Source organism: Pongo abelii, chromosome 1 (genome assembly GCF_028885655.2).
Source record: "Pongo abelii isolate AG06213 chromosome 1, NHGRI_mPonAbe1-v2.0_pri, whole genome shotgun sequence".
Classification (NCBI taxonomy): Eukaryota; Metazoa; Chordata; class Mammalia; order Primates; family Hominidae; genus Pongo; species Pongo abelii.
Window position 1 is genome coordinate 225,176,086 of NC_071985.2, and position 23,194 is coordinate 225,199,279.

At 46.0% G+C, this 23,194-nt stretch overlaps 1 protein-coding gene across 10 annotated transcripts in view; it reads left to right on the plus strand.

Moving 5' to 3' along the window:
* The window catches only part of SLC2A5 (solute carrier family 2 member 5), a 49,047-nt gene that overhangs the window by 20,142 nt on the left and 5,711 nt on the right, over positions 1–23,194 (plus strand). For all 10 annotated transcript variants that reach the window (XM_024256616.3, XM_009235487.4, XM_054524773.1 and 7 more), the window contains 4 exon segments: positions 6,791–6,889; positions 7,433–7,593; positions 16,288–16,412; positions 22,072–22,224. In XM_024256616.3, the coding sequence (XP_024112384.2) occupies positions 6,791–6,889; positions 7,433–7,593; positions 16,288–16,412; positions 22,072–22,224 (538 nt within the window).

The window sequence follows — 23,194 nt, forward strand, 5'->3', positions numbered from 1 at the left end:
TACTCCGGGGTGTTTGCATTCTGACTGGAGATTCCTAACAAGGAAAAGTTTTGAACTGAAAGGTCTCTCTGACAACAAAAACTTCAGGATGGATTTCTAAGGGAGGTGGTTTGGGCTTCCTTCCCAGTGACCTTGAATCGCACCCTGTCAGCCTTGAGGACTGTCAACCTAAAAAAAGAAACTGAAGCGAAATGAATGTAGAGAGTGTACTGGGGCCAAGGTTGAGAACTGTGCCCTAGGAAACACTGGGAAGTACTTTGGAGAGCATAGGAGAGGTTCAAGTTTTTAAAGAAAAAAGGACGAATCAGGAGAGGAGTGATTAATTACAAACGGTGTTTGTTAGGAATTCTCACTAGTTTAGAGAAATGACATTGATTTAGTGATAGGCCATATATATATTTATATATATATATATATATATATATATATATATATATATTTTTTTTTTTTGAGACAAAATCTTGCTCTTGTCGCCCAGGCTGGAGTGCAGTGGTGTGATCTCGGCTCACTGCAACCTCCACCTCCCGGGTTCAAGCAATTCTCCTGCCTCAGCCTCCTGAGTAGCTGGGATTACAGAAGTGTGCCACCATGCCCGGCTAACTTTTGTATTTTTAGTAGAGACGAGGTTTCACCATGTTGTCCAGGCTGGTCTTGAACTCCTGACCTCATGATGCGCCCACCTCGGCCTCCCACCAAAGTGCTGGGATCACAGGCGTGAGCCACCGCGCCTGGCCTACGTTGTTAACTGTAGAGTATGCGTTATGGTGTCTGGTGTATGGCATTGTTAGGCTAATTTACTGCTACTTGGTGGCAACACTCAGTGTAGAGTCCACGTAGCAGGCAGATGACTTAGCTCACGTGGGAAGAAGATGTGACTGCTGCTGTATTTCAGTGCTTTGCTGGACCGGTCATTTAAAGGGGTGCACATCCCCCAAAAAGTTTCTTTTCTTTCTTGGGGTGGTCGTTATTACTAAAGTCTCAAAATGTTCTCTGTATTATGAAAGGCAGGAAGCTGGTTTACTGACAGCATGAGGAATGTGGTTTCTGGTTTCTCCCTGAAGCACAGCTCAGAGTCATGGCAACCTCCTTAGCCTCTAAGGAGAGCCCCTCCCGATCATGGCTGGGGGTCACTGGGGCTTCTCCTTTTAACAAGCTGGCCAGAGACCCGCACATCCTCTTCAGCCCCTCCCTTTTCCTTATGCCCTAATCCAGCCCAGTACCAAATTCTTTTTGTTTTCCCTCCTGGAAAGCAAAAACAGAAAGAAAGAGGGCTTAAGCCTTCTTTCTACTATGTGCCTTTTAAAATGTAGTACTGCATCTTTATTGAGAATATAACTCAATACCATACAATTTCACCCCTCTAAAGTACACAGGCCCAGGCTGGCACTGTGGCTCACACTTATAAAACCAACACTTTGGGAGGCTGAGGCGAGAGGATTGCTTGAGACCAGGAGTTCAAGACTAGCTTGGGCAACATAGCAAGACCCTGTCTCTATAAAAAATGTAAATAATAGCCTGGTGTGGTGGCTCACACCTGTAATCCCAGCACTCCAGGAGGCCAAGGCAGGTGGATCATTTGAGGTCAGGAGTTTGAGACCAGCCTGACCAACATGGTGAAACCCCGTCTCTACTAAAAATACAAAAATTAGCCAGGCGTGGTGGCATGCACCTGTAATCCTAGCTATCCGGGAGGCTGAGGCAGGAGAATCGCTTGAACCGAGGAGGTGGAGGCTACAGTGAGCTGAGATTGTGCCACTGCACTCCAGCCTGGGTGACAGAGCGAGACTCTATCTCAAAACAATAACAACAAAAATTTAAATAAATAAAGTATACAGGCTGGGCATGGCAGCTCACACCTGTAATACCAGCACTTTGGGAGGCTGAGGCAGGAGGATTGATACCAGCCTGGGCAACAAAGTGAGACTCTATCTCTACACACACACACAAAGTACATATTAATATGTAAAAGTATACAATTTATCACCAAAGTGAAATAAGCCAGGCATGGGAAGACACACACCGCATGATCTCACATGTGGAATCTGAAAAAGTTGAACTCACAGGGGGAGAAGTGGTATCTCATGCTGATTTTTATTTGCATTTGCCTCATGGGATATCAAGTCTTTTTAATTTGCGTCCTCAATAGTCCTCAAAGCTGGTAGGTACTTTTAACCCCTACCGTGGCCCTTTCCATTACCCAAGTGCCCATCTGCTGTCTGCTGGCCTCTGCAGTAACCTGCTCCTTGGTCATGTAGCAGCTGGAGTAATTCTTTTATTTGTTAGTTATTTATTTTTTGAGACAGAGTCTTGCTCTGTTTCCCAGACTGGAGTGCAATGGCGTGATCTCGGCTCACTGCAACCTCCATCTCCTGGGTTCAAGCGATTCTCCTGCCTTAGCCTCCCTAGTAGCTGGGACTACAGGCATATGCCACCATGCCTGGCTTATTTTTGTATTTTTAGTACAGATGGGGTTTCACCATGTTGCTCAAGCTGGTCTCAAACTCCTGATCTCAAGTGATCCTCCCGCCTTGCCTCCCAAACTGCTGGGATTACAGGCATGAGCCACTGTGCCCAGCCTGGAGTAATTTTTTAAAAGTTCAAATCCTTCCATCCCACTCCTCGGCTACCGAGCACATGGAGGGAACAGATGGAGTGAATATGCAGTGAATACCCAGTCTTTTCTGTGGCCCTCACCCCGGTTTGCCCTCCTTTCCCCACACTCCAGCCATACTGGCCAAATTCCAGATGCTCAAAGGTTCTGAGCTCCGCCTGCCTCAGGCCTTCCCACATGCTGTTCCCTTTCTCTGAATCAGTCTCTTCTCCCTTCTCTCCTCAGCTGAAATGTTGCTCCCCAGACCTCTCTTTTTAACCCTTCCTGTGTTTTTCTTCTTAGTACTTACTACAGTTACAGTTTATTACATTCTCATGTAGTTTCTTAATGTGTGTCTTTACCATTGACAATAGTCTGCTGGGGGCAGCTGTCTTGCTTACCCGAGGGTACTGTGCTTCCTGGAGTCCGGTTAGCTGGCCATGCATATTTGTTTAATGAAGGTGGTTGGACCAGCAGGGTTAGCGAGAACCCACCCAGAATAACTTTGCTACTCCCAGGAGAGTGAGCCGTGATTTCTACTGCGCCCACAGAATGTGCCTGTGGCTTGAATTCAGGGAGGCAGTGAAAGAATGGAGGGTGAATTGAATGCTCTATGCTCAGAGACTCTGTAGCCTGATAATTTAGTCGCTCTGATCGCTCATCTATAGTCTCTCTGATCATTTTTGCTGGGATCCCATCAAAGCAGTCAGGGAGCTGGCTATCCATGGTGCCTGGCAGAACCCCCAACTCTGGGGCATGAGCCCTGGGAACCAGCCAGCTCCACCAGCTGGGCTGTGCTTGTTGACTGTGCTGCTGGCCAGAACCCCACCCCTGACCCCAAAGGACTTCAAACCTTAGGGCACTCATCAGACTGAGGGAGTGGTCAAGAGCTGCACTTGGCTGTATGAATGAAGCTGATTGCAGTTTCGTCTTACTGAGAAGAGAATTAGAAAAGAATTTTTTTTTTTTTTTTTTTTTTTTTTTTTTTCTGAGATAGGGTCTAATTTTGTGGCCCAGGCTGGAGTGCAGTGGTGCAACCATAGCTCACTGCAGCCTTGAATCCCTGGGCTCAAGCGATCCTCCCACCTCAGCCTCCTGAGTAGCTGGGACCACAGGCGTGTGCCACCACACCCAGCTAATTTTTAATTTTTTTTGGTAGAGACAGGATCTCCCTATGTTGCCCAATCTGGTCTCAGACTCCTGGGCTCAAGTGATCCTCCTACCTTAGCTTCTCAAAGTGCTGGGATTACAAGCGTTTGCCATCACACTCAGATAGAAGGGAGTTTTTCTTTTTTTTTTTTTTTAAGGCAGGGTCTTGCACTGTCACCCAGGCTGGAGTGCAGTGGTGCCATCTCAGCTCACTGCAACCTCTGCCTCCTGTGCTCAAGTGATCCTTCCACCTCAGCCTCCTGAGTAGTTGGGATTACAGGTGCACATCATGCCCAGCAAATTTTTGAATTTTTAGTAGAGACGAAGTTTCACCATGTTGCCCGGGCTGGCCGAGAACTCCTGGGTTCAAGTAGTCTACCCATCTCAACCTCCCAAAGTGCTGGGATTATAGACATGAGCCATCGTGCCCAGAAGATAATTTTTTAATCAACATTTTCTTCCCTTTCTTCCCCCCACCCCCACCCCTCTCTCTTCGTCTGTAAAAAATCAAGCAGTAGAACAGCTATAGGGGAGGGATTTTTGTCTGTCTTGTTTGTTCACCGCTATATCCCCAACACTCAGAGCAATGCTGGTTCACATTGGGTGCCCAATAAGTTGAATGGTTGAATGGCTGAATAGACGAGTGAATGAATGAATACACAGAGCGAGTCAGATGGGAGGTGAGCCAAGCCTATTGTGTGTGCATATGTGTGTGTGTGGGGTGGGCTGTGTGTGTGTGGGGTAGGCTGTATGTATGTGGTGTGTGTGTGGGGGGTGTGTGTGGGCTGTATGTGTGTATATGTGGTGTGTGTGGTGTGTGTATTTGTGCCTATGTGTGTGGGGGTGGGAGGTGGGTGTGTATGTGTGTGGTGTATGTGTGGGGTATGTGTGTGGTGTGTGTATGATGTCTGTGTGGTGTATGTATGTGTGCATATGTGTGGGGGTGAGGTGTGGGTGTGTATGTGTGGGGTGTGTGTGCAGGGTGTGTAGTGTGTATACATGTGGGGGGTGTGTGTGCTTGTGTGTATGTAGTGTGTGTAAATGTGGGGGGCCGTGTGTGTGTGTAGTGTTTGTGTACATGTGGGGAATGTGTGTGTAGTGTGTGTACATGTGGGGGGGCATGTGTGTGTGTATTGTGTGTGTACATGAGGGGCGCGTGTGTGTAGTGTATGTATTGTGTATGTAGTGTGTAGTGTGTGTAGTATGTAGTGTGTGTAGTGTGTGTTGTGTGTGTGTAGTGTGTGTGTGGTGTGTGTAGTGTGTGTGTAGTGTGTGTATGTGTGTGTGTAGTGTGTGTGTATTGTATGTGTGTAGTGTGTGTGTGTGGTGTGTTTTTGCTCTTCACCAGGGCTCCTGGCAGGTGCTGCTCTTCACAGGTTTACTCCACCCCATCTGGGGCCCCATGACAAGGCAGGAATGATCATTGTTTCTCTCCCTATCTGGCTCCTCACTTACCTCTCTCAAGACATCCTCTTTAGGCCGGGCACAGTGGCTCATGCCTACAATCCCAGCACTTTGGGAGGCTGAGGCAGGAGGATCACTTGAGCCCAGGAGTTTGAGACCAGCTTGGACAATATGAGACCCCTGTCTCTATAAAAATATATTTTTTTAATTAGCCAGGCATGATGGCATGCACCTGTAGTCCCAGCTACTCGGGAGGCTGAGGTGGGAGGATCACTTGAGCCCAGGAGGTTGAGGTTGCAGTGAGCTATGATAGCACCACAGCACTCCAGCCAGGGCAAGAAAGCAAGACTCTGTCTCAGAAAAAAAAAAAAAAAAAAAAAGATTCTCTGTAGATTTAGATTCAGTGGGATAGTGCTCACCTTGTCACTGGAGGGCCGAGCATGAACCTGTGTCACCTGTGAAAGGGGGCTCTCTGGCCAGGCGTGGTGGCTCACGCCTGTAATCCCAGTACTTTGGGAGGCCGAGGCGGGCAGATCCCGAGGTCAGGAGATTGAGACCATCCTGGCTAACACGGTAAAACCCTGTCTCTACTAAAAAATACAAAAAAGTAGCCGGGCGTGGTGGCGGGTGCCTGTAGTCCCAGCTATTTGGGAGGCTGAGGCAGGAGAATGGTGTGAACCTGGGAGGCAGAGCTTGCAGTGAGCTGAGATCGCGCCACTGCACTCCAGCCTGGGTGACAGAAAGAGACTCCGTCTCAAATAATAAAAAAAAAAAAAAAGAAAGGCGGCTGTCCATCAGAGTAGATGGAAGAAGGTCCTTTGATGGCAAGTCAGAGAGCAGCATCCCAAGCTCTCTCTGACAGCAGATTCACCTCTGCAGCTAGACATGGTCATAATTAATCCTGACAAACACTGCGAGGGAGTGTGATTGTCCTCATTTCAGAGATGAAGAAACTGAAGATCCTAGAAATTAAGCTGAAAAGTGGCAACGGGTAGATTCAAAACTGAGGCCTGTAGATTTTAAGCCCACAGCTCTTTCCATGTCTGTCTCCCGCTCTTCATTACTAATGAATTTCCTCTTGTCATTAAAGATTGTCTGAAAGGAAATTTTCAGTGGCCCGAAATAGCTAAAAATTTCTTTTTTTCTCTTTGATTTTCTGGGAGTTTATGTTTGAGATGGTGCAAGAGCACATTTGCTACAGTTGGCAAATGCCCCACGTGGCAGGAATGTCACAGGAGCAATTCAGACATCAGCTGCAGTAGCTGCAGTGTTAGAGAAGTAGGTTTCAGCTTCTCTCTGATCCAGTGGTTCTCAGGAGCACATCCCCACCGGGGGACAGTTAACAATGTTGGAAGACATTTGGGTTGTTGCAGCTGGGGAGAGGGGTGCTAGTGGCACCATGTTTACAGGATGCTGTAAACATCCTGCTGTGCTCAGGACAGCCCCCATAACAAAGAATTATCAGACCCCAAGTGTCAAAAGTGCCGTGGTTGAGAAAGCCTGTTGTAACCCAAGGTGGGTTGAGGGTAGGTTTCAAGGAATGGAGTAGTCTTCAGATTCTGTTACATCTTTCTACGAAACCGAAGTAAAGCGGGAGGGCCCTGGAACCCTGGGGCTGCCGCCTGACCTAAGCTGTGATCTCTGCAGAGGCTGACGCTTGTGCTTGCCTTGGCAACCCTGATAGCTGCCTTTGGGTCATCCTTCCAGTATGGGTACAACGTGGCTGCTGTCAACTCCCCAGCACTGGTAGGTCACTGTGGTGAGCAAGATGTGGGGAGGGCATTTGGAGCAGCCCATTGCCTGGGTGGGAATGGCCGGCCTGGGGCTGTTCACGCAGTGGGTCCTGAAGCAAAGGGAGAGGCAAACACCCTCCGGACACAGCACAGACCCGAGGGAACTCGCAGACACAGGGCTCTTGGGATGAGCCTGGTCTGGATGGACACACAGTGGGCCGGGCTCCAGGAGGGGGCTCAGATCTTCTGTGGCCTTGCCGTTTAGAGGGAATCCAGAGGGGCCAGAGGTCTCCCAACTGATTGGGAAATTGGAGTCATCCCTTTCTGGCTGAGAAATACCCAGGGTAGTTTGCTGCTCAGAGGCTTCCCAGCCCTCCCGGTGGGTGCCCACCCTTCTCACTGCTCATGAAGCTCTGTCCTGCCTCCCATCACCCCCTGGTTAATAAGGTTGTCCTCTGTGTGCCCAGGTTATTTCGTTGGGTGTCCTAACAGCTAATGTTCTTCTTGCAAAACCGGATCAAGTTATTTTGGTGTTCTGTTTTGCTTTTTCTCCTAGCTCATGCAACAATTTTACAATGAGACTTACTATGGCAGGACCGGTGAATTCATGGAAGACTTCCCCTTGACGTTGCTGTGGTCTGTAACCGTGTCCATGTTTCCGTTTGGAGGGTTTATCGGATCCCTCCTGGTCGGCCCCTTGGTGAATAAATTTGGCAGGTAATTTTTAACTCCCTGAAACTCATAGACTCCCATCAGAGCTAAAATATAGGCCTCAAACTGAAATCCTTACCATGAGACTAAGATAATAACCACTGTGGTCATTTTTCTTTTCTTTTTCTTTTTTTTTTTTTTTTAATTTTTGAGACGGAGTCTTGCTCTGTCAGCCAGGCTGGAATGCAGTGGCGCGATCTTGGCTCACCGCAACCTCCGCCTCCCAGGTTCAAGCGATTCTCCTGCCTCAGCCTCCTGATCCTGGGATCACAGGTGTATACCACCATACCCGGCTAATGTATTTTTAGTAGAGACGGAGTTTCACCATGTTGGTCAAGCTGGTTTCAAACTCCTGACCTCAGGTGACCCACCCGCCTCAGCCCCCCAGAGTGCTGGGATTACAGGCGTGAGCCACTGCTCCTGGCCGGTCATTTTAATTTTCTAATGGGGTCAGAAAAGAAGACCAGACATTGACAGTGTTTGGGGACCTAGGCAGGGTCTCAGGGGTTAGAAGCAGGAGTGGCCAGGGATCTACAGGCTCTCGGGCAGACCCGGAAGGAGCCGTGTGTGCTTGTGGAGACCCAGGACTTGCTTCGGCTCATACTGCCCTTTTGCCCCCACGGCGTCATCTAGGACATCGCTCTTGTGACAACAGCCTCGTGAACAAAGGGGTCAGGACTGCATCTTTGCCCCTATTTCTAGAAACATTAGAAATGCCATATTTTATTCCAAAAAAGTGTCCTTAAGATGTCACGCTCCCCCATGTAAATTCCATGGACATTGTGGAAGACCTAGTTAGAAACAGAATTTTAGAGGTCCCCTTGTCCAACCCCTCTAGGGATGAGGAACACATGGGGCTGAGTGAGGTCACAGATCTAGTGAGCCCAGAGTAACCCAGACTCTGACTCCTCCTCCAGTATTTCAAGAAAAGAATCTGAGAATAAAAACACCCAGCTGGGCGCGGTGGCTCACGTCTGTAATCCCAACACTTTGGGTGGCCGAGGCAGGCGGATCACCTGAGGTCAGGAGTTGGAGACCAGCCTGGCCAATATGGTGAAACTCCGTCTCTACTAAAAATACAAAAATTGGCCGGGCATGGTGGTGGGCGCCTGTAACCCCCCTACTTGGGAGGCTGAGGCCGGAGAATTGCTTGAGCCTGGGAAGTGGAGGTTGCAGTGAGCTAAGATCACACCATCGCACTCCAGCCTGGGCAACAAGGGCGAGACTCCGTCTCAAAAAACAAACAAACAAACAAAAAACACCACTGCAGCTTTGGGATCTAACATCCTCTTGAGAGGTTAATGTTGAACCCACAGTTTTCCCTGTGGGCCCTCATGGAGCAGAACATCCCTCCAGTCAGAATCAGACGTGCCGGACACTTCTTGAGTTAAGAGCACGCCGTTTGGCCCACAGATGGAGCTGAAGGTTGCTAATTGAGCTGTCTACTTAGGAGTCTGATAAACACTATTTGGCTATTTGCCATTTTCTTAAGTATTTGTGGGTGTTATTTATTTCTTTATTTTTTGAGGTAGAGTCTTGCTCTGACGCCCAGGCTGGAGTGCAGTGGTGTGATCTTGGCTCACTGCAACCTCCACCTCCTGGGTTCAAGCCATTCTCCTGCCTCAGCTTCCCAAGTAGCTGGGATTACAGGTGTCTGCCACCACGCGCAGCTAATTTTTGTATTTTTAGTAGAGACAGGGTTTCACCATATTGGCCAGGCTGGTCTCAAACTCCTGGCCTCAAGTGATCCACCCACCTTGGCTTCCCAAAGTGCCGAGATGACAGAGGTGAAACACCGCGTGTGGCCAGTGTTATTTAAATAGCAACTAACTTTTATTAATGAGTTCCTGTGTGCCAGGCACTATCCTGACTGTGTTTAGAGGTACTATTACAATCCTCACTTTATTTTTATTTATTTATTTTTGAGATGGAGTCTCGCCCTGTCACCCAGGCTGGAGTGCAATGGTGTGATCTCAGCACACTGCAACCTCCGCCTCCCGGGTTCAAGCGATTCTCCTGCCTCAGCCTCCCGAGTAGCTGGGATTACAGGCGCCTGCCACCACACCCAACTAATTTTTTGTATCTTTATTAGAGACGGAGTTTAACCATGTTGGCCAGGCTGGTCTCAAACTCCTGACCTTATGATCCGCCCGCCTTGGCCTCCCAAAGTGCTGAGATTACAGGTGTGAGCCACTGCACCTGGCTAATCCCCACTCCATTTTAAAGATGGGGAAATGGTGCACAGAGAGACACTGTAACTTACCCGAGATCACACAGCTGGGAGGTGGCCAGGACTCCACCCCAGGATATTTCACTTCTGAGCATGAGCAAGTAATGTCTACACTCTACTTTTGTTACTTAGGGAAAATATCTTCTCAATCTGTTGCTTTATTTTTTTAATCATACATATAGTACCTTTTTTATGCAAAATTTTAAAGTCTTCAAGTGGTCAAATTTATAGATTTTGCTTCTCAACTGGGGACACTTACAAAGCAAAACCATAAATATATATGTGTGAGACAGGGTCTCACTTTGTCACCCAGGTGGAAGTGCAGTGGCATGATCACAGCTCATTGCAGCCTTGAACTCCTGGGCTTAAGGGATCCTTCTGCCTCAGCCTGCTAAATAGCTGGAACTACAGGTGTGTGCCATGATGCTCAGCTCATTTTTTAGTTTTTGTAGAGACAGGGTCTCACTATGTTGCTCTGGCTGGTCTCAAACTTCTGGGCTCAAGCAATCCTCCCACCTTGGCCTCCCAAAGTGCTGGGATTATAGGCACGAACCACTACGCCTCGCCTATTCTGTATTTTTAAAATGTATTTCACAATTTGCTTCTTCCAGATAGATCTGGTGTTTTATTTTGTATATATTCAGTGATGAGAGAAAACTAATTTTATTTTATTTTTCCAAGTGGAAAGTCAGTTGCTTTCAAATTTATCTTAGTTATTCATGTTCCTTTACTCTTCCATTTAAAATTTTAAGTCAGCTTCTCAAAATCCCTGAAGAAAGATTCTGATTGGCATTGCTCTGAATTTATAAATTAACTTGAGGAAAACTGACATCTCTACAATGTTGACCTTTCCCACTCATGAGCAAACTAGAGCTTTCCATTGTCTTCAGGTCTTCTTACATGTCCTCCAATAAAGTTTCATCGTAAAGGACCAAGGATTTAGTTTTCTTTATCCTGTGAGTCACTGTGGTTCCTTGTCTGAAGTTTCATGTCTTTGTCATCAGTTATGAGAATTTTTCAGCCAATACTTCTACAAATATTGCCCCTCCCCGATTTTCTCCATGAAGTTCCTCCGTGTCTTTGAATCTCTCATATTTCCCATCTTCTTATCTCTCTCGGGTGCTTTCTAGGTAATTTCTGCAGGTCTACCTTCCTATTCATTAATTCTCTCTTCGGATGTAATAAACCTGCTACGTTTTTAATGATTATATTTTTCATTTCAATAAGTTCTATTTATTCGTTTTTAAAATCTGCTTTCTATCATTGTTTTAGATAACTTTGTTTTATAGTTTTTTGTTCTTTCCTATAGTACTATTTTTATTTTATTTTATTTTTTATTTTTTATTTTTTTGAGACAGAGTCTCGCTCTGTCACCCAGGCTGGAGTGCAATGGCGCAATCTTGGCTCACTGCAACCTCTGCCTCCCGGGTTCAAGTGATTCTACTGCCTCAGCCTCCCAAATAGCTGGGATTACAGGCACCTGCCACCATGTCCAGCCAATTTTAGTATTTTTAGTAGAGATGAGGTTTCACCATGTTGGCCAGGCTGGTCTTGAACTCCTGACCTCAAGTGATCTGCCTGCCTTGGCCTCCCAAAGTGCTGGAATTACAGGCATAAGCCACTGTGCCCTGCCTATTTAAAAAAAAAAAAGAAGATCTCTATATATATAATATATATTTTAATATATAAATATATATATAATAGAGTAAGACCCTATCTCAAAAAATATATTTTTAAAAATATTTTAAAAACATATATATATATATTTTTTTGAAATATGGTCTTACTCTGTCGCCCAAGCTGGAGTGCAGTGGCGCAATTATGGCTCACTGCAGACTCCACCTCCTGTGCTCAAGTGATCCTCCTCTCTAGTAGCTGAGACTGCAGGGATGGGGTCTTGCTATGTTGCTCAGTCTGGTCTTGAACTCCCGGCCTCAAGCCATCCTCCCACCTTAGCCTCTGAAAATGCTGAGATTACTGGCATGAGCCACCATGTCCTGCCATTAAAAGTAGACTTCATTTTTAAAGAGCAGTTTTAGGCTCACATAATTGAGAAGCGGCTACAGAGACTTCCCATATACCTCTCCTCCAATACATGCATAGTCTCCCCCTTTATCAACATCTCTCACTAGAGCTGTGTATTTGTTACAAATGATGAGACCTGCATTGACCTATATCATCACCCAAGGTTCATAGTGTACATCAGGGTTTACTCTTGATGTTGTGCATTCTATGGGTTTTGACAAATGCGTAATGACTTGTATCCACCATTATAGTATCATATAGAGTAGTTTCACTGCCCTAAGACTCCTCTATGCTCTGCCTAGTCGTCCCTCCCTCCTCTCTAACTCCTGGCAACCACCAATCCTTCCACTATCTCCATAGTTTGCCTTTCCCAGAATGTCATAAAGTTGGAATCACGTAGTATGTAGGATTTTCTTTCTTTCTTTTTTTTTTGAGATGGACCCTTGCTCTGTCACCAGGCTGGAGTGCAGTGGCACAATCTCGGCTCACTGCAACCTCTGCCTCCCATGTTCAAGCAATTCTCCTGCCTCAGCCTCCCGAGTAGCTGGGACTACACGTGCATGCCACCACGCCCAGCTAATTTTTGCATTTTTAGTAGAGATGGGGTTTCACCATGTTGGCCAGGATGGTCTCAATCTCTTGACCTCGTGATCCGCCCACCTCGGCCTCCCAAGGTGCTGGGATTACAGGCGTGAGCCACCGCGCCTGGCCCAGATTGGCCTCTTTTACTAATATGTACTTAAGGCTTCTCCATGTCTTTTCATGACTTGAATATTTCATTGTCTGGTTGTACCACACTATCCGTTCAGTACCAGAGGACATCTTGGTTGCTTCCAGCTTTTGGCAATTATGAATAAAGCTGCCGTAAACATCCATGCACATGTAAGTTTCTGTGTAGATATACGTTTTCAACTCCTTTGGGTAAATACCAAGGAGTATGTGATTGCTGGATCATATGAGTACAGATAAGCATATGTTTAATCTTATAGGAAACTGCCAAACCGTCTTTTAAAGTAGATATATCATTTTGCATTCCCACCAGCAACAAATGAGGGTTCCTGTTGCTCCAGCATTTGGTGTTGTCAGAGTTCTGGGTTTTTGTTCTTCTGACAGGTGGTACCTTATTGTTTAATTTGCATTTCCTTGATAACACATCATGTGGTGCACCTTTTCATATGCTTATTTCCCATCTGCGTATCTTGGTGAGGTGTCTGTTAAGATCTTTGGCCCATTTTTAAATTGGGTTGTTTGTTTTCTTTTTGAGTTTTAAGAGTTCTTTGTATATTTTGGACAACAGTGCTTTTCAGATATGTCTTCTGCAAATATTTTCTCCTAGTTTGTGGCTCGTCTTTTCATCCTCTTAACAGTGTCTTTCACAGAGCAGAAAGTTTTAATTTTAATGAAGACCAGCTTATCAATTCTTTCTTTCTTTCTCTCTTTCTTTGTCTCTCTCTCTTTCTTTTCCTTCATTCCTTCCTTCCTTCCTTTTCTTTCTTTTTTTCCCTCCTTCCTTCTTCTCTCTTTCTTTCTTTTTGCAATAAAGCTTTATTGTGATTCATTATTGTTATAAAATTACAGACAATTGCTCGGGAAGGGTGTACTACCTTAAAATGTCCACCTCCCTCCTTGATATGCCACTGGTTCCTATCTTTAGCTTGTTCTTTGTGAATTGACCTACTATTCTGAGATGCTCTTTCACGTGAGCAGCTTCAGACCAGAATTGTTGGTTTACCTCTTCCTCCCTGGAATTTCGTCAGTCCAGTTGACGTTGTATGTATTTTGAGGCTGTGTTGGAATCGTCTCTGTTTATGATAGTTATATCTTCTTTGCTATTATTTCTTTTACTTTTATGTAATGCATATAACACCTCTGTGTTTTATGACATTTTTATCTCAAATCATATTTTGTCAGGTATTAAGACTATTACCCAACTTCACTTTTTGTCTTTATTGGCTAAAGATTTTATATTTTCTAACCTTCTGTCTTTCATTTTAAGGATCAATTCTTTCTTTCATGGATTATGCCTTTGGTGTTATATCCGAAAAGTCATCGCCAAACCCAAGACTGTCTAGATTTTTTTTCCCTACGCTATCTTCTAGGAGTTTTATAGTTTTGCATTTTATATTTAGGTCTGTGACCACTGTGAATTAATATTTGGGAAAATTCTAAGGTTTGTGTCTAGATTCATTTTCTTGCATATAGATGTCCAGTTGTTCCAGCACCATTTTCTTTCCTTTTTTTGTTTTTTGTTTGTGAGACAGGGTGTCACTCTGTCACCCAGGCTGAGTGCAGTGACACAATCACAGCTTGCTGCAGCCTCAAACTTCCTAGCTCAAGCAATACTCCTGCCTCAGCCTCTCCAGTAGCTGGGACTACAGGAGTGCACCACCAGTAGTGCCCAGCTAATTTTTGAATTTTTTCTTTTTTTTTTTTTGAGACAGAGTCTTGCTATGTCACCCAGGCTGGAGTGCAAGTGGCATAATCTCAGCTCACTGCAAACTCTGCCTCCTGAGTTCAAGCGATTCTCATGCCTCAGCCTCCCGAGTAGCTGGGATTAGAGGTGCGCAGCTGTAGTAGAGACGACGAGGTTTCACCATGCTGACCAGGCTGGCCTTGAGCTCCTGACTTCATGTGATCCCGCCCGCCTTGGCCTCTCAAAGTGCTGGGATTACAGGCGTGAGCCACCGTGCCCGGCCTGTTTGTCTATTCATTCACTAGTACCACACTGTCTTGATTACTGTAGCTTTATGGTAAGCCTTGAAGTCAGGTAATGTTGGTTCTCCAATACAGTACTATTTGGATTCCTTATTTTATGACACTAATCATTTTAAACATTTTATAGTCACAGTCTGATTCTGTTGTCTGAAGGTGTGCTGTTAGTATAAGCGGCTCTCACGTGTGGCAAGTTTCTCAGTGTTTAGGAATGCTGGAGCTCCACTCGCTAACAGCTTCATCCATCATGAGGGTCCTCATCATGAGGGCTCCATTGTGAGAGGCCCCTCCAAAGAAGTTTGCTTTGCTTCTGTCAGGATTTCCAGGGTAGGCTTGTTCCTGACTTAAATGGGAAGGCTTTCCAAGTTTTATTAAGTGTGATGTTTGATATAGGTTTTAGGTAGATTTCCTTTATCAGCTTAAAGAAGTTCCTCTATTTATAGTTTGTTAAGGCTGGTTTAAAAAAAAATGGCTGGGCACAGTGGCTCATGCCTATAATCTCAGCACCTTGGGAGACTGAGGTGGGCAGATCACTTGAGGCCAGGAGGTGGGCAGATCACTTGAGGCCAGGAGTTCGAGACCAGGCTGGCCAACATGGGGGAACTCCATCTCTATTACAAATACAAACACTTAGCTGAGAGTGGGGGCACGTGCCTGTAATCCTAGCTACTTGGAAGGCTGAGGTACAAGAATCACTTCGACCTGGCAGACCAAGGTTACAGTGAGCTGCGATCACTGCACTCCAGCCTGGGTGACAGAGCGAGACTCTGTCTCAAAAAAAAGAAAGGAGGAAAGAAACTTGGGCCAACTTTTAAATAAATAAATAAAAATTTAAAAATCATAATGGTGTTAAATTTTATTGACTTCTTTTGCTGCTTCTATTGAGATAATCCGATATTTTCCCCCAATATGTTTGTTTGTTTATTTATTTATTTATTTATTTATTTATTTATTGAGGTGGAGTCTCGTTCTGTCACCCAGGCTGGAGTGCAGCGGCACGATCTCAGCTCACTGCAACCTCCACTTCCTGGGTTCAAGCAATTCTCGTGCCTCAGCCTCTTGAGTAGCTGGGATTACAGGCACCCGCCACCACGCCCAGCTAATTTTTGTATTTTTAGTAAAGACAGGGTTTTACCATGTTGGCCAGGCTGATCTTGAACTCTTGACCTCAAGTGGTCTGCCCACCTCGGCCTCCCAAAGTGCTGGGATTACAGGTGTGAGCCACCATGCCTGGCCCCAATATAATCTTTAATATGGTGAAATACATTGAAATATTTTTGTATATGCTGTTGAATTTAATCTACTAAGATTTCATTTAGGATTGTGGCATCCATGTTGACATAAGTGAGATGGACCTATACTTTTCTTTTCCTCTAATGTCCTTACCCAGGACAATTTTGGGGTTGGCTTTCAAGATTACACCAAAATTACAAATTAACTAATGATTTCAAAAACCCTTTACTATATCTTAATACAGAGCCCTTTCTCTCCATTTTCACCATTGATGCCCTCTGGACTGTGGTCATTTCCATTTGCTCCCCACACTGAGAGTATTCCCACACCAGGCCATGCACTTGACCTGTATCAGTCCCAGGTCCCAGAGAGCTAAACGCACAGCAGTAAAGCCACTGCTGTAACTGCTGGAGCCTATGCAGAGGAGACACTCCAGAAACATTTCTTGAATGAATGAGTGAATTCTTCAGCAAAACTAACTGATATTTTGTCCTCTGCAGAAAAGGGGCCTTGCTGTTCAACAACATATTTTCTATCGTGCCTGCAATCTTAATGGGATGCAGCAGAGTCGCCAAGTCATTTGAGCTCATCATTATTTCCAGACTTTTGGTGGGAATATGTGCAGGTAAACAATGCTATGCTGTATTGCCATTCTGTGAGGGTCGCCAAGGAGGAGGTTCCCAGCGACTAGAACAAATCTCTGAGCATATAGACAGCTGTTCCTATGCCTCTACTGTGAAATAGATGCTTGAGCCCTACCTGGTTCTCAGGTGCAGAGCTTTACTGTGATGTTTCCTACAAAGAAACATCTTTGAAAGACTGAAATGCAGAATCTTAACCTGGGAAGTGTCCTTCCAATCCAACCCTTTATCTCAATATTTTCTAAACTGCAGGTCATGACCAGTTAGTGGGTGGTAATGTCTGTTTAGTGAGCAGCATTTTCTTTTTAAAAATAGAATAGCTGAGTGCAGTGGCTCACACCTGCAATCCAGCTACTCTGGAAGCCGAGGCGGGAGGATCACTTGAAACCAGCCTGGGCAACACAGTGAGACCCTGTGTATTAGTCTGTTTTCACACTGCTGTAAAGAATACTCCCCAAGACTGGGTAATTTATAAAGAAAAGAAGTCTAATTGACTTACAGTTCCCCATGGCTGGGAGGCCTCAGGAAACTTACAATCATGATAGAAGGGGAAGCAGACCTGTCTTACATGGCAGCAGGTGAGAGAGAGAGAGAGAGAGAAGGGAAACTGCCTTATAAAACCGTCCGATCTCATGAGAACTTGGTATCACAAGAACAACATGGGAGAACTCGCCCTTATGATCCAATCACCTCCCATCAGGTCCTCCCTTGACACATGGGGATTACAATTTGAGATGAGATTTGGGTGAGGACACAGAGCCAAACCATATCCTCCTGTCTCAAAGATAAATAAATATATATATAAATCAATACATAAAATGGAAGAGGCGGTGTTATGTGTAGTAAAGTATTGCCCACTTTTGTTTCAGATACACACACACACGAGAACCAGGTTGCAGTGGAAAATGTATTTCTGTATTTTTTACTGTGGGTGAGAGTCAAAAAAGCTTGAGAAACAATCTAATGTATGAATTCCACTACCAGAAAGGTGCTAACAGTGCCACATTTTAAGTTTTATAGGGCAATTTAAAGTTTGCCAAGGGCGTCCTGAGTTCTATTCCTGAAATGTCCACCTGCTGAGCGGGTGCTGACTCCCTGAGTCCTCTCATCTAACAACCTGGGAGGTGTTTTTTCCTAGTCCCACTCTGTTGCTTCCAAGCCGAGGCTGCCAGACTGTACAGTGGTGATTTTAGAAAACTCTCCCATAATTGCTTCACACTGAGGAGAGATGAGGGTACAGCCATGCCAGTGGCTTTCCCTGAGTTGGCATCCTTAGTAGGCAGTATTTCTCACTGCCAGGTGGGGAGAGGCATCTAGGGTGGAAGCTCTCAGGGTCCTACAGGTGCAGAGTGGGCCCCTTGAGGGAGCCCCTCCCAGGTGCCTCACTGCCTCCCTCCAGTCACTCTCCCGACATTGCCAAGGAACTCTCATTTGTTCCTTCCAAATGCAGGGATAGGGACAAATGGATAATTTGGCTGGCTGTCCACAAACCCCTCAGCTGGGATTAATTTGCAGTAACAGAGACATGAAAAAAAAGATGAGAAGACATTTCCCAAACAGAGACTAAGTCATGCCAAAGGGAGGATGGTGAGCCCCATGGCAAACTTCACTTAGTGCTCGGCTTTCCCTGAGAGCACCTGGCTGGGTCTCTGCCATCTTTTTTTTTTTTTTTGAGACGGAGTTTCCCTCTTGTCACCCAGCCTGGAGTGCAGTGGCGTGATCTTGGCTCACTGCAACCTCTGCCTCCCGGGTTCAACTGATTCTCCTACCTCAGCCTCCCAAGTAGCTAGGATTACAGCTGCCCACCACCACACCCAGCTAATTTTTGTATTTTTGGTAGAGATGGGGTTTCACTTTGTTGGCCAAGCTAGTCTCAAACTCCTGACCTCAGCCTCCCAAAACGCTGGGATTACAGGCGTGAGCCACCATGCCCGGCCGGTCTCTGCCATCTTGCCCTGACCTGTGGGTTTTCTCTGCAGTGGGCTCAACATTTTGAAAAATAGATTCCTAAAAGTTGCCAGCAGTAAGCAGGTCCAATCACTTTTCTATTGACCATTAACAATACAGAATTGTTTCCAGCAGAGAAATATTAGGCTCCAATAGATAACAAATCAGTTAAAAATACCAGCCTTTACTCTGAAGTCAGCAGTTCTCAGTTTTTGGTCTCAGACCCCTTTAAACACTTAAAATTATTGAGGGCTCGAAAGAGCTTTTGCTCATGTGGGTTACATTGATCAATATTGACTGTATTAGAAATGGCAACCGAGAGACATATTAATTCATTTTTTAAAATAAGCCTATTACATGAAGAGTGGCCTTGTTTGACATTTTTGCAAATCTCTTTAATGTCTGGCTTAACAGAAGACAGCTGAATTCTCAGATGTACTTCTGGGTCGGGTCAGTTGTGATGTGGCCTGGCAGGAAGTCTCTGGAAAACTCCCATATGCTCATGAGAGAAAGAAAATGAAGAGCAAATATCATCTCAGGATTATTATGAAAATAGTTTTGATCTCACAGATACCCTTAAAAGGTCTCAGGATCCCCAGGTCCTCAGATCACGGTTTGAGAACACTGGCCGTTAGGGGCATAATCCATTTGCCATCAGTTTTTCACATACCTCCAGCAAGTCAGCAAAGTGGATCATCAAGCTATGTGCTGCTTAGACACTCATTTTAAAACCACCCATATGGCCGGGTGCGGTGGCTCATGCCTGTAATACCAGCACTTTAGGAGGCTGAGGCAGTTGGATCACTTGAGGTCAGGAGTGCGAGACCAGCCTGGCCAACATGGTGAAACTCGGTCTCTACCAAAAATAAAAAAATTAGCCGGGCATGGTGGAGTAGGTCTGTAATCCCAGCTACTAGGAGGCTGAGGCACTAGAATCGCTTGAACCCAGGATGGGGAGGTTGCAGTGAGCTGAGATTGCGCCACTGTACTCCAGCCTGGGCAGCAGAGTGAGACTCTGTCTCAAAAACAAAACAAACAAACCAACACAAAAATAAAACCACCCATATGAGCAAGAACCACATTGCTCACTCTAAAATGAAGTAAACAACTACCTTGACAAGGGGGGTGCCAAGATGAGTATGACTTTGACTGGAACATGCTCACAGTTCACTGATTTGTTATTAATCAACTTCTTCGCAGGAAGACTGAAGGTATTCATTGGCTCAGAGGAATTTAAACTTTTTGTTTGTTTGTTTGTTTGAGGTGGACTCTTGCTTAGTTGCCTAGGCTGGAGTGCAGTGGCGCGATCTCGGCTCACTGCAAGCTCCACCTGCTAAGTTCAAGCAATTCTTGTGCCTCAGCCTCCTGAGTAGCTAGCACTACAGGCATGTGCCACCGTGCCCAGCTAATTTTTTTTTTATTTTTCGTAGAGATGGGGTTTCGCCATGTTGGCTAGGCTGGTCTCGAACTCCTGGCCCCAAGTGATCCACCTGCCTCAGCCTCCCAAAATGCTGGGATTACAAGCGTGAGCTACAGTGCCCAGCAGGAGGAATTTAACCTTCAAAAGCCAGGCCAGGTGCGGTGGCTTACGCCTGTAATCCCAGCACTTTGGGAGGCTGAGGCGGGTGGATCACCTGAGGTCGGGAGTTCAGGACCAGCCTTGCCAACATGGTGAAACCCCGCCTCTACTAAAAATACAAAAATTAGCCAGGCATGGTGGTGGGCACCTGTAATCCCAGCAACTCAGGAGGCTGAGGCAGGAGAATCACTTGAACCCAGGAGGCAGAGGTTGCAGTGAGCTGAGATCGCACCACTGCACTCCAGCCTGGGCGACGAGCGAAACTCCGTCTCGAAAAAAAAAAAGCCACTTTGCTCTGACTCTAGTATCAGAACTGGCTGGCTGGGAGGTCCTAGTGGAGTCATTTTAAAGACAAAAATAGAGATTGCTTTCCACCAACATACAGGTAACCCCATCTGTTCACAAACCTCCTGAGGTTTGACTATTAATGTCCTTCACCAAGATGCTCTTGCCGCTAAGTGGCTCTTGTTAAGTGGTGAGGACACAGCCTCCCACTTCAGCTCCCAGGAGGCCTTCCCTTCCTTTGCAGCCCTTTGCCCTAGGCCTGTGAGGTGTTGCTCCCTCTTCCCACCTAGACATGCTAAGAGCTGCTTTAAAGACTGCCCCTCTTTGCTCTGAAAATGAGGAAGAATCGATATTAATGAACTGTGATGTCTCTTTTGAAATACTAAGTAGAGACATCTGTGGGTAGAATTGCCAAGCAGGGAAACATGGCCTCAGGTACCCTCCCATCTCGGTGCTATTAAATACCCCACCATCAACAGCAGCTCCAACCTCTGCTCACTCCAAACTCTGTTCCTGAGAGTCTCCCTTCAGAGACCCACGTCCCTGAGCCTCCATTTGACTCAGGATTTGGTACCTGATACTTGGACTCGTGAAACTTCCTCTCCATCCCCAGCCTCTGGATGTGCTTTTAGGAGAATTAAATAGGACAATATATGTGAAAATACTTTGGAAGCTGTAAAATTAAATTCTGCCTATGTTTTTTAATTGACATCAGGCAACACATCATTCTAAAATATAGAGTAAGTTTTCCCTCCACCAGATTCCAGTATGATGGGAAAATTTACAAGTTTAAATACTGGGGATTCAGAAGTAGTCCAGGCATTACAGAAATCTCAGAAATGCAGATATTCCATAATATGTATTGACATTTTTAATGCTTATAGAGACATATAACTTGTGCTTAAAGGTGTATGAAACTATCGCTGCATTGGTTTATTTACTGTTCCTATAAGGTAAAGCTGGGGGCTAGGGGTCTTGGGCCATACACACATACACACACATACACACATGCCATATATATACATACACATACACATGCCCTATACACACACACACACACACACACCCAGGCCACATATACACACACACACACACACACACACACAGAGGCCATATATATATATATATGTACACACACATGCCATATATATATATATATATATATACACACACACACACACCAGGCCATATCCATATATACACACACACATACACACAGGCCATATATATATATACATATATATACACACACAGAGGCCATACACACATACACATACACGCCATATGTAAATACACACAGGCCATATATATCGCGCGCGCACACACACACACACACACACACACACACACACACACACATACATATTTTTAGTGGAAACAGGGTTCCACTATGTTGCCCAGGCTGGTCTCAAACTCCTGGCCCCAAGTAATCTATCCTCCTCACTTAGCCTCCCCAAGTGCTGAAATTATAGGCACGAGCCATCACACCCAGCTGCCTTGCCTTTTATTAAACAGACCCTCCTCAAAAAGCAGAAACATGAGTGGGTCTAGACTCAGGCCGGGGAGCGGGGAAGGCCGTAGATCCAGTTGGCCAGTGTCCCCAGATGATACGGGCCAAAGCAAGGGCCCCTGTGCATGAGCTCCTTTGATCTGTTTCTCTTTCCTTAAAGTATAAAGGGCTAAGAATTAAAATAGGTGTTTGCGTTCTCCTCTGCAGTTTTGAGAGAGTTCTGGCCCAAATAATGTTATTGCTAAAAACAGTATACTTGAAGATAGCTTGTCCCTGCCAGACTAATTTATTCTGATGGTGTTTCTATTTTACCTCCTCCCAGGTGTATCTTCCAACGTGGTCCCCATGTACTTAGGGGAGCTGGCCCCTAAAAACCTGCGGGGGGCTCTCGGGGTGGTGCCCCAGCTCTTCATCACTGTTGGCATCCTCGTGGCCCAGATCTTTGGTCTTCGGAATCTCCTTGCAAACGTAGATGGTGAGTTCAGGACATCTTGGGACCACCCCCACCCCTTCACCACTACCCTTGGCCCCCTCCTTGTGTTCCAAAGCCACCACCACAGGACAGGACTTTCTGCAGACTGGTCTCTTCTAACAGGCTGGATGTCCTTGGGGGGCCCATCCTGTCCTGAGCCAACACAGCAGGCCCTGGACAAAGGCGTGATAATGGACTAGCCAGTGTTTACTATCTAGTCCCTCTTAGGAGATGGATGAGGTGGCTTTGAGTGATTGGCTTCTCTGCCTGCTCAGCGACTGTCCATATGGAGGCCCATGGCATAGCAATGACAATAGTGTGCCAGGCTCTGTGCGTGGGGCAGACCCAGCATCAGTTCATAGGACCCTCCCAGCAACGCTGCTGCCTGGGGCTCAGTGATTATCCCATTTTGCAGACCAGAAAGAGAAGTACCAGGAGTCGGGGTGGCCTGGCCCCATGGGGGAGGTGGTGAGGACATCCCAGACCCTGCCTCCACCTTCCCCAAGACAGCCTGGGGCCTGGCATGGGGCAGGTGCACAGACACCTGTAACTGGGGTTGTTTTTGCATGACTTTCCCTTTAAACTATCATCAGTCATCCTGTCAGCCAAAACATAAGCCAGTTCCCCCCAGGGTTCTACACACCGCCTGCAAGTCAGTCAAGTGGATCATCAAGCTCTGTGCTGCTTAGACACTCTCTATAGAAAGTGCTTATCGTGGGCCAAGTGCCAAGTCTTTTTTAGTAACTCATGTATTCCTCAGAACAGCCCTATTAAGCCTGTACCAGTATCATACCCATTTTACAGGTGTATCACAGGTACAGAGAGATTGGAAAACTGGTCCAAGGTCTCATGAGGATGCAGACCCAGCGGCACAGACCTAGGTCCCTGTTTAAGTACCACATGCTCCTGCCTCTCCTTCACTCCTGCATGTGTTGGGGACACTTACGCCAAGGCGCCACGTTCTCATTAGGAG